We start from the raw sequence: 12577 nt of genomic DNA on the forward strand, positions 1-12577 counted from the left end.
CAATTGTTTGTTTTAACTGTAAATCCTCTAGTTAGTACCTGTGTGCTCTGTTCGCCCACTGCATCCTCACTTAACATAAATAACTGTGTAACAGGTAGTATTAGTCAAAACTTCAACGGCCAAACCCCCACTTAGCCTGCCTGCATTACAGAACAAAAAATAAAGGTTTAGGTTGTATCTACAACAATATTGAATACAAATATAGAAATGTTATAACTTCATTGTACAGGCCATATTTGGAGTAACGTGTTTAATCTTGGGTTTCTTACCTTAAGAAGGACATTGAATTGTTGTAAAGGGTTCAGAGGAAGATTATTAAAATGGTGCCCGTGATGGAAGGATTGTTATAAGAGGAGAAGTTAAAATCTCTTAATGTATTTTTCTTAAAAAAAAAAAAAAAAGATGTTAGAGGGGATCTGATTGAGGTGTTTAAGATCGTAAGGGGAACTGAAAGTGTTGATGCATCATATTTTTTTCATACTTAACGGTGAGAATAGTAGGACCATGTATGATAAGGGCTGGTTTTAATATTTTTATTTATTTTTTAGATTTATTTAGTTGATACTTTAGTTTAGAGAATGGGACAGCTGAGATAGAACAATAGATTTCTTGTTGTTCCTAAACATTATGCTGTATTCGATAAGCAAATTTTATTACAAATAGATTTGCAACAATTAACTATGAAATATCAACCTTCTCTTACTCGCGGTTCAGCAGTTAAATTGGAGATTTATAACATTATAGACCGTTTTTCTCTACCATTGGTAAGCACAGAACAGATAGTCTTTGTGTAACTTTGTTGTTACTGACGTAAACAAACAGTATAAGTAACAGGATTCAAGAAAATAAAAATAATATAATGAACTAAATGATTTATCGACCGACAGCTAACCTATGGAAATGAGATAATAGTCACATAACTAAGAAGGTGTACACTTTTGCTTTAAATGGCGGGAAAACAAAATAAGAAGTATTAAGTAAAAATTCACGAAAAGCAAATGACACATAATAATGCATCAATGATTAAATGATCAACAAAATGAAAAAACTCGATTAGTTTCGACAGACAGAACTTGTTTGTTTGTTTTTTTTAGTTTTGCAACAGTTACTTGAGGGCTATCTGAGCTAGTCGTTCCTAATTTAGCAGTGTAAGACTAGAGTGAAGGCAGCTGGTCATCACCACCCACCGTCAAATCTTGGGCTACAATTTTATCAACGAATAGTGGGATTTACCGTCACATTATAATGCCCCATGGCTGAAATGACGAGCATGTTTGGTGCGACCGGGATTCGAACCCGTGAATCTCGGATTACGAGTCCAACACCTTAAACCCCTGGCCATGCCGGGCCTCAGGCAAAGCTTCTCATTCTCTTTGCACAGAATAAAAGAAGAACGTTCTGTCACTGGTCTTTCATATTTTGTAAAATATAAATTTTAAATTTACCGTTTTTTAATTATCCAGAATGTTATTTATTTTTCAAATTTTACTAATTCAATATTATCTTTCATTTTTCTTTGCATTTATATCCCATTGTGTTTCGCTTTATAGTTTTATCTTTATTTTTATGTTTTTCAAAAAAGTACTCTTAGAAACATTAATTTGCTTGTGATTTAAATAATAATTAAAAATAGTAGTATATTATTAAATATATTACGTGTTTATCAAAACTGTAATTTAATAGGAAAATCTGTTTTTATATCATTACATTAATTTTATTTGTGCAGTTTATTCATTAATATGTATAACATAAATATGGTACATTTTATGTTTTACTTTTTAGAGGGCACTATATTCTAAGTGGGTTTTCATGCATAAAAGTTGTAAAAGTGTGGTGTAGTTTTAACTTTATGAATATTATAGAAGTTCTAGGTTAAGTATCCACCGTGTAACAGAACACCTAATGTTAACATTGTAAGATAGACGTATATATTTTGCTAACTTAAGGTTATTCTCCAAATAACAATGACTAATAGTAATATTAAATGGTATTTGTGTGAATGTGAAAAGTGAGCATTTTAGACTAAAGTTATGAATGTTAGCATATTGAAGTAATTAAGTACCAATACAGCATCACTTCTTTCCCAAGACTTTAGCTTGAATTAAATATGCAGTTATCTATGTAATGAATAGTAATCTTTCAAAATACTTAAAACTTAAGGAAAATTTCAAAATAAATATTATAATGCCCCAAATCAAATGAACACAATAAACTTTCTTATCTTGCATTTGTGGCTTTTTAACCATTTAACATGTACATCACTTATATTATTAATAATAGTGGGGCTGGTAAGTATCAGCCCATCTAATAGAACGAATGCATCATCATAAATAGAAAATAAATTATTTATTTCATTTTTTTTTTTCTAGGATTATCACTGTCACAGTACCAGTGGGATAGGCTTTCATGATTAAAATTAAATATTAGTGCATATGTTTTGGTCATTATCTCTTGTATTTGTATCACTACTGCAAGTGAGCACTAGTAGTTGTAGTAGGGCTGATTCGGATAATTTGAGTCTAAGGGCTGAAAGTAAAAAATGCAAAAATATGTAAATTTACCATTTTTTTATGGGAGAAGTCCATAATTTTAATTTTTTTCTCTCAGTGTGAATGTTATAATTAGACATTTACCATTCATATAATTTTTATGAAACTTTATTAAAAAACTCTGTTTAAAATAGTAAGTTATGATATGTTAAACAGCAATCCAGGGACAAATATCCCTGCATAGTATGAAGTTGAACAATGTCTGATGATAATGCTAAGTAACAGTAACAATGTAAAATGTAAAGAAAAAAATGACACTAGGTTATGCAAGTTGGAAAATATGTTATTCAGAGATCAAAAACATGCAGTTTTGCTGTTTTTAGCATGTTGTACTATATTAGTGTTGAATCTTTCTTCATTAGTGTAATACTACAATTTATTTAAAATAGTATCATGATGGAAATGGAAAAACCTATTATACCAATGTATTTTAAACTGCATATTAGAAGAAATTTTTATAAAACATCTACAAATTAGTTTTGTGAGGTTAACAAATGAAATTGGAAAGGTGGACAAGGAAGTATTGTGTTACACTTGAAACAAATTATGAATAATGTCTAGCCAAAACCAAGCTCTGTGGGTCAGAAAGGAAGAACTGAAACTAAAGTGGTTTATATATTAATGAAACTAATTCTACCTGTATATAAAAGCAAACTAGAAACAATGTTATATGTTAATATTCAGTATAACAATAAAATGTACATTTATAGATTATATAAAATTAAATGTATTTGTAAGAAAAACTACAAATATAAGTTGTTAGAAATAATTTACTGAAATTTTGTTTTACAGAAATTCTTAAGCATTTTATATTTTTTGAGTTAATTTTACATAATATGCAAATCTTTGTTGAAAGATCTTTTAGAAGTTTAACATATTGGATTTTATTTGGAATTAAATGAGGTGTTACTGTTCTTTCTGTGAGAAATACTTTTCTTTTTACCAACTAACTTCATTTCCACATTCTGTGTACGTATATTAATAAGGAAAAAGAGAAACAAGCTGAATAATTTATTGGCTTTTGCACAATAGTATACTTTAGATAGGTCCTCTATGTAGAAATAGTTTGCTGAGGCATGCTGTTCCTGATAATTATGAAATTATATTTTTTGCCAAAATAACTGTTTTATTTACAAGTCTGTTCTGTATGAAAACCAGTTTGTTTTGAAATTATTGCATCATTTATGTACTGTTTCAAGACACTCGTATCAAGATGTTGCACTTTTAGGATATTTCTGAAATTAAGCATTTAGGCTGGTCTATTTTAGCTTGATTTTATTTTCTTACAAAAATTGCTTTGCTTTTTAATAACTGCTTTTATGCATGTATTTTATTTTGACACATTGATATAAAATTGTTAAACTTCTGAGACTAACCACTTCTGCAACATTAACATTTGTTTTTTGTTGTGCTTTCTATGCTTCAAAAGATTTTATTCGGACTTTTACCTATCACAGTTGTTTTTGAGCGGTTAAGGAGCTCAACTCATAATCTGAGAGTCGCTGGTTCGAATCCCTGTCACACCAAATGTGCTCGTTCTTTCAGCTGTGGGGGCATTATAATGTGATGATCAATCCCACTGTTTGTTGGTAAAAGAGTAGACTAACCTAAGAGTTAGTGGTGAGTGGTGATGACTAGCTACCTTCCCTCTAGTCTTACACTGCAAAATTAGGGATGGCTAGTGCAGATAGCCCTCGTGTAGCTTTGTGAGAAATTCAAAACAAACCAACAAATTATTTCTATCATTCTTATATCATATGGACACATTTATGAGAAGATTCGGAATCTTCCAACACAAGTGCTCACTAGTGGCACAGCAGTCAGTTAGCAGGTTTCTGTTGCTAAAAATCAGGTTTTGATACCTGTGGTGAGTACAGTACAGATAGCCCACTGTATAGCTATATGCTTAACTACAAACAAACAAACTGAAATGATATAAATTACAGATGTAGTTAATATGTAGGTTGTTTTATGAAAATTAGTTTGGAGTTTAAACATAATTTCTGCAGTATTTAATGACCATTTAGTATTCTGTTTATATCAATAGTAAAACTTTAAAAAATGTTTCTGTGAAATTATACATTTTATTAAATATACTATTTATCTGAAGGGAGTTTTTGCTTTAGCATTTCATAATTGTTGTATTTTAGTAAAGTGTTTATAATTAGTCTGTTCCTGAACTCTAAAGAATGTTTCTGTGTTACATGTAGGCAGTCTTTACAGTTCCCGAAGGAACTCACTTAAGTTTAAAAAACACAAGCATTCAGCTTTGTGTTGTTATATGTAACCAGAGGGCAACAGTTTCATTGTAAGGTAAGTGTTGTGATCTTATATTTGTAGTTTATTACTTTATCAGTTAATTTAACAATGATTAGATTCAGTTTGAATGTAATAAAAAGTAAAAAAAGAAAAGTGTTTGTGTGGTAATCAGACTATTGGAATCACAAGTTTCAAAACTGAAAATATAATAAGAGTCAGTAATTCAGCAGTGTAGTCTTTCCAACCTTAAAAAATAACCTCTTACACTTCAGAAATTTCAATATATTTTCCAGTAAAATTTTAACTGACAAGAAGAGTTTAAAAAAAGAAATGAAAGTTGACCAACGTCCATTTAAACTCCACACAATAACATTTTCAAAACTTGTGATTAAAGAAAGATACCTAAGTTGATCAGAAATAATTTGATAATAATTATACCAGTCTAAGAACTAAAAGGTAGTATGCAATGTTATAGAACAAAAACTGTTCATGAATTAAAATGAATTGGTCAAGATGTAATGCTCAAAGTTTATACAAAGATACAAGAAAAATTATGGCATGAAATTTTTAAACATAACAGGATCTTTTATATTGTCACTGATGTTGTTAAACGTTGTTCTGACGTGTGTAATGAATATATGGTAATTGTGTGATGTATAATAAATTAGGTTTCTTTTATTTCTAGTTTTACAATACTCATCCCTAGCTGCAGTGAAAATTTTTATTAAACATTAAGTATTACAAATAAGACTAATTTATAATGCCCACATGTTTCTTTTATTGTTGTAATAAACATAAGGGAAATTTCATTTAGATACAATACTGCTTACTTCTTTTGTGCTAGAAATTTACTTGAGAAATTCCTCTTTGTGAACAGTAAATATTACAGAATATTTTGATGCTAATGAAATGCTGCACAATTTTTGTCTAATGCTTATCTACTAAATAAATTTATATATTCTGGTCCATCACAATTATGCAGACTGACAGTAAGTCTGAGGGCATATAACTGTAAAAACAGTTCCTATACTCATGATGGGTACAGAGCATCTAGCCTATCATGTACCTTTGTGCTTAATAACAAATAAACAAACTATTTCTTTAAGATCTTACAAGTATACAATAATTTCTCTTTGTCTTTTCAGGTAAAAGAAACAATAACTACAATAAATGTCCTAAATATAACAGTAGTTAAAAAGGGATGCAAGAGCAGGTTTTGAAACAAATTTGTATTTATTCATTCATAGGAAAAGCAAAGTAAAACTTAAAGCATTCAAAAATGTTTTCAATATTTTAGGTTGAGGAAAATTTATAATTTGACAACCATCACAAATCAGTTCCACACCTGTTTTTCAGAGATCTTTGTAGAAGAATCTGTTGTGTTTGCATACACAGTTTCCCAAGTTAACATAGACTGCCAAGTATTTTGTCTCTTTTAAAGTTTGAACAAATCATATTAGTGATTAATTCCTATCAATTTTGCATTATTTATTGTAATCTGTGATAATATTTTTAGCTTTTTATGTATTCAAGTTGAGTGTTTTGTCATTGTTTTATCTTGGAAAGAAAATCTGCTTGTGACAAATGTTAACACTAATCATGGTGCAATATTGCTTCTTTCAACAATAAAAGTTGCATCTAGTTATTATGAATAACTTCTGATCAAAACAAGGTAAGTGCATAGATCTGAAATGAAAAAATGATTTAGTAAATAATGTAGCTCATTTTATACAGTGGTGTGTGGTTAGAAGTGTTTAATGTCATAAAACAAAAACTTCTAATGAGTAGAATGTATTAATTCATGAGTCAGGTACCCTGCTGTTATCAATAGTTTCTTGTTTATTTACAGCAGATATAAGACTATCCAACAAAAAGTTATGGAATTTTAACTTGTCAGTATTTTCATATAAACATTATGACTGACTTGCCTCATGGCTTCTAGTCTTTACAAATATTTTCTGTTTATTGCAGGTTTATTATGGCACTTTATCAGTCCATGCTTGGTTGCACGAAGTCATTATTCAGACGTGTTGGTTGGACAACTAGTAAGATTTCTGGTAAAGTGAATCCATTTCAGTTATGCTGTAGTATCATTATAGTAGGGAATACTAATTATGAGAAGTAACCTCATACTTTCCTTGTAATAGGTGTAATATGTAAATGAAATGTTATGATGAAAACTGAAAGATATTGACTTCTAAATAACATTATGTAGCAATAATGGATGTATATCTACAAATGTATCTTGAGCCATTCATTTAAATTTATAAAACAATATTAAGAACCCTGGTTTGTTTGTACATACGTGTGTCGGACTGCTCGTAAATTCCTTTCACGTTTTGCATAAACATAGGCAACCAAACAGAAGGACCAGGGCCTCTGTTTCAACCCCCTTTGAGAGGGCTGATTTCTTCAACATGAATGAAATTGTTAGTTGAAAATAATGACTCAGAATAAACAGATAAAAAAATTAAAATTATTTTATAGTTGAATGTGGAGTTTAAAATATAAAGATAAGGTCAAGGTTACAATATCTATGTAATAACTGAGTCACAAGTTATGGTAATGTCTGTAAATATCATAAAAATTTTGAATTTCTTGTTTTTCTTTTTTTATTACATGGTAACTTAAAAACCAAAACAATGATGTTTACTAGTTTTACTGAGGTCACATAGTTTCTAATGAAGTATCACCTTTTATAAGCATTATTAATAAATAGTAGTATTTAAAACAAATCGTAATTCTAGTTTAAACAATGTTATCATTACCCTTCGTAGTTAGCTTTCTTAGAGAAATTTGGTGCTCTTTTAAAAGCTTCAGTGTGAGGTGAAATAAGAATTACAATCCAGTGATAGATAATAAATATTACAGTTGGAACATTGATTGTATTTAGAACTTAATTATAAATACAACCTTCTTATGCCTATCAAAACACTGCGTTAAAACAACAACAACAAGCAGGTAAAAAACTTTTTTTAAAAAAAAGGAAGTAAATGCAGGAATGGCTAATATTAATCCTTCATAAACAATGTAAACTTAGTAGTAAGGATGGCACTTGCATCATATCTATATAATAGTACAGACAGGAAGTAACACATAGCAATATATATAACTGTTGAGTCACGACTGAGTTCAGCTTATCCTATTTTTGTCTGGTAACATTCTGTATGGATGATGTACATGCCATCCATTTTATCTTGTTTTTAAAAAAGCTTTTGTTTTTGTTATTGTTGGTTACGAATGTGTAACCGGCGACATGTTAAAAAATAACCGAGAAAAACAGTCACAGGCACTTGTGGTCATATGTGCATACTAATTGATTTATGAGACTGGGAGTTATTTCTGAAAAGAAAACAATGTATTTTTTTAATTTTAGTGACAAATATAAAAAAACAACAACTTGAAAACAGTTGTAGGTTAGGTTTTTAAACGATACATAGATGACGCCACATCCGCCTCATACATATAATTTATTGAAACGCGCATAAACTGTGGCTTATTTGTTAGTGTTTTGAACTTAGAATCTGAGTGCTGGATGCCACCGAACACTCTATGAACTTTCAGTTACATGCGTGTTAAGGGTGGCAGTCAGTCATTTTTTCAGTTAAGAGTAGCCTATTTAATAGGCGAGTGGAACTTCCTAATCCGCAATTGAAAATTAGGAACAACTATTTCTGAACCATAGGAGCTTTCAGAGTTGGCTCTTTGACACACTATGTTTAAAAGATGTCATTCGAGTGAACAAACAAAGAACACACAAATTAAACATATAACATAATTTTCATCTTGCATACTATCATGGCCCAATGCTTAGATATTGTTCATGTAACATGTTTATTTAGTAAGCTTTCTTAACATTGGATTAATCCGGAGCATTATGATTGAGCCAACCACCATCAGACCTTAATGTACCTATCCAAAAACTAATCTCGCGATACACCCAGTCATCAACACTTTTGCCAATATTTTAGTAGGATTGATTTTTATCAAATACTATCGTTAGTGTCAGAAATGAGGGGAACCAGTGGAAACTAAAACTCTTCCGTATAAAACTGGCAATACATAAACGAAGTAAATAAATAACTGTAAAATATCATTTCCCAGACATGGCTAGAACGCTCAACTTCATTCTGCGAGTAACCCTCGAAAAGCCCTTTTTTGTTTTTAGATTGGAAAACGTTTTCTGGCGTAACTCCACGATTTAACAAAGATACGTTTTGAAATTGCAGAAAAGGTGCAAATTTTGTACCTTTTATTTCAAACTTGTTTAATTTTAGTTCAATCCACTCGCTTCTAATTGTCAGGAATCCAAACTACCTAAATTACGTAATAAGCTACTATGACATCGTTGCGTGATCGAGAGAGACAAACAAACATACACACCATGTTTTATAGTATTAGATATTAATAAGGACTACAGTAAGTTTAATGTGTAACTATGTTTTTATCACTAGTAAAATGTTGTGTATAGTCATGTATTTGTTACCAAGTTTACTACCACAGGTATGCCTATAAAAATGTTAGATTAGGAGTTTACAAGGGCGTGCATGTTATCTTCCGTGTCATACTTACTGACACGTATTTATCTTCCGTGTAACGCCTACTGACATGTGGTTCGTTCTCACCTCGAACATATCACTGCTGAAAAATAAATAATGCAAAACGTACGTAGTCTTTGTGGCGAGGTTTTGATTAAACAACGTTCGCAATACGCCGTCACATTCCTCATAAATAACTGGGTATTTCACGAGGCAAATTGGGACGCACATCTACTGCTGTATTAATCACTGACAGACGCGATCGAATTCTCCACCTAGCCGTGAGCACCAGAAGTTTCTAGAACATAACTTTCTTTAGTTGCTGTTATAACAACAAACAAACATTCGACCTTTTGTATACGGCAGTTTAAAAAAAAACAAAAATTTGACTGTGTGATATGTAAGATTGCATTGTAAGCAAAGGTTGTTAAGTAAGATAATATATAAACAGACGTAAGTGAACTAGTGTTAAGAAACTAAGGTAATATAACCAAAGATGGTAACCAACTAAGGTAACATAAACACAGCTGTTAAGTAACTAAGGTAACATAAACACAGCTGTTCATAACTATGGTAACTTAAACAATGCTGTTAAATTACTAAGTTAACAAACAAAGCTGTTGAATAACTAAATTAACATAAACTAATGTGATACATAAAATATATAAGGTAATATATTTTAAATTGTTTTCGTGTTTCACCGATATGGTTTTAACCAACACTGGGATACATAACGAGGGACATTTCTGTTGCACAAAATACAAGTTAAGTATCATTCTGTTTCTGAAATAATTTACTTTTGGTTGTTCGCGTTTTTGCGTTTGTAATGATTGTGTAAGTTTTATGTACTACTTGCAGTAAGATTATTTATGTGCATCTGTGATATACTGGCAAATTTAACCTAAGTTGATGAACTGTTTATATGTGGTTCATTTTGTATCATCAGTTTACCCATTTACAACCATAACTGGACGTTAGTTTGGTAGAACTGTGGATTTCAGAAATGGTGAACTGGGTTCGAATTTGTGTGATATCACAAAATATTTTATCCCTTTTAAGTTAAGATCTGTGTGCGCGCGCGCTCTATAAGTGTGACAGTCAACCTCTTAATGTAGATGGTGGATGACAGGGTACTGCTGGCTGGCTGTTTTTCCTCTGGTCAGTATTTCAAAATTTGGAATAGCAGAATATAGGCTTAGTAGTTGTCATAAATACAGACGCGCCATAACGTCAGAAGGGTTATCTCATCAGACCCTTTCTTCTTTATCTGTTAGTTGATTTCTTTATATTTATAAAACACCTTTAAATGCGTTTAAAATAGGGACATCACGCTTCGCTTAATGATATCATGTATAGCAGCTCGTGTGGTTAAAATGTGTTGTCATAGCAGCAGTGAATAAACGCAATGTTAAACAATTGCTGCCTTTCTGGTAAAAGAACCGAAACCATAGATGGGCCATTCCGTTATTGTTGTTTTCACTGTCACGCAACCTCGTGTACGGCAAAATTAACGTAGAAAAAAACAATAACAAATCCAAGTTGGCCATCTTGGCTTGTGAGCATATGGTGACTATAGAAGTGAGGCAGTATGCATTCTGTTGTAATCGTATTTTCATCACGTGTCGCTTCAAATGATACTTTTATTAATTGACATGTGGATTATTATTGTGATGAATAGATATTTTTAACTGTATTAGTGTTTTCGAATAAATCAGTGAAAATAAAAAGTGTTACTTTATAGAGAAATCTCGTAGCAAAGACAAATCAGGTTCATAGCACAGTGATGGATATTTTTTCTAGTTATAACTTACAAATTTGCGCACTATTAGTAATTAACTAAAGGACCTTTTATTACAGCCTAATAAAGAACAAGCATATTTATGAAATTTGTACTTCTGACCTGAGTTATTACTGTATGAACATAATATTGCGAACCGTAAATCATATTCTGTTACCATTCAATTGTAGCATTATTGTGTGAAGGTAATTCTGCGCTCTAAGGGGACATTTTCTAACTGCTCGTTTAGGTTCGTTTTTCACTTGTTATCCAAGTACGTTATATAGATTTATGTATACATATATTTTTTTATCATTGCAGGAATTTTTCCATTTTCTTCATCTCTCACGATCTACTCTCCGGTAACCTTGTCTTCATACGGATTTTATCAGCCTTGTTTTCTTTTTAGCTCCGTAAACTGCACATCGGGTTTCTTTGGAAAAAATGCACTAGCTTTTTCGTTTAAACCTTCGACGTTCTTAACTCCACTATTGTCCCCACCAAGAGAAAGTCAGCCATCTGTTGGGTCTATACGAATGAAAACAACGCTCCTCCGTTTGCATAAAAATGGGCCACATATCAAGAAGAGGAAGAAAAAGCGCCCTCTAGATGGCAGACCACAAATGAAAGGGGTGGTTTTAAAAACACTGATAAAGAAACCGAAAAAACCAAACTCTGCGAACAGGAAGTGCGTGTTGGTCCGACTTTCTAATGGCCGAGAAGCTGTGGCTTATATACCTGGAGAAGGCCACAATATCCAGGAACACAACATCGTTCTGGTCAGGTGTGGTCGCTGCCAGGATGTTCCGGGCGTGAAGTTAAAAGTTATTCGCGGTAAATACGATTGTGCACATGTGGTAAAGCGCAGCCAGGTATAACAACTTTAGCATAGACAGCGTATTAAGACATTATGCTTCTGATTGTAGTTTCTTCATGTGTATTAAATAACTACGAACTATGTGTCTGGATCGTTACCGAGATGTTTACACATGCATTGTATAATCTGAAATAGAATAATAAATAATGAAAACTATTGAAAAAGAGCATTTAATCCACCTTTCGCCGAAACATTTTATATAATTATAAAGCAATCTTAAGACATGAATCGATTGCGAAACCAAAAAACAGAGTAACATAAGAATAACTGAGATATTGAGCACCAGCAGCCGTTGCAACTATGGAGAAGGACTGTTGAAACCCACAACTAACACCTGTTCTTTAGTCGTCACTATTATATTTTTTGTTTGTATACTTACTTTAAAAGTCTAAAGGTATTTTTTAACTTAAGATTCGTTTCGAATCATATATGTGAATAATGTAAATTTTTTGGAAAGCTTAACATTTAGTTTTATATACAGAATTTTAATTTGATGACACGATTTATTTCCTACAAACATCAAGGAAACATCAGCTTACAATGATGAATAATTTATGAGAAAAAGTTGAATAAGTTG

General features: G+C 31.4%; 1 protein-coding gene across 7 annotated transcripts; it reads left to right on the top strand.

Moving 5' to 3' along the window:
- The first annotated feature begins 1759 nt into the window (after positions 1-1759).
- tko (30S ribosomal protein S12 technical knockout) lies at positions 1760-12156 on the top strand. 7 transcript variants are annotated; one of them, XR_013016028.1, is made up of 4 exons: positions 1760-1913; positions 4760-4862; positions 6780-6865; positions 11533-11586. XR_013016028.1 is itself a non-coding variant. In XM_076462474.1 (4 exons), the coding sequence occupies exons 3-4, from the start codon at positions 6787-6789 to the stop codon at positions 11999-12001; spliced, it is 624 nt and encodes a 207-aa protein (XP_076318589.1). In that variant the 5' UTR covers positions 1760-1913; positions 4760-4862; positions 6780-6786; the 3' UTR covers positions 12002-12156. The 7 variants fall into 7 exon arrangements, 6 of the variants coding, with proteins under 6 accessions (XP_076318589.1, XP_076318585.1, XP_076318586.1 ...); XM_076462474.1 differs by having other exon boundaries at positions 6780-6853; positions 11445-12156; XM_076462470.1 differs by having other exon boundaries at positions 1761-1913; positions 11445-12156.
- Positions 12157-12577: the final 421 nt, after the last annotated feature.

The sequence above is a fragment of the Tachypleus tridentatus genome, chromosome 10 (assembly GCF_004210375.1).
Source record: "Tachypleus tridentatus isolate NWPU-2018 chromosome 10, ASM421037v1, whole genome shotgun sequence".
NCBI lineage: Eukaryota > Metazoa > Arthropoda > Merostomata > Xiphosura > Limulidae > Tachypleus > Tachypleus tridentatus.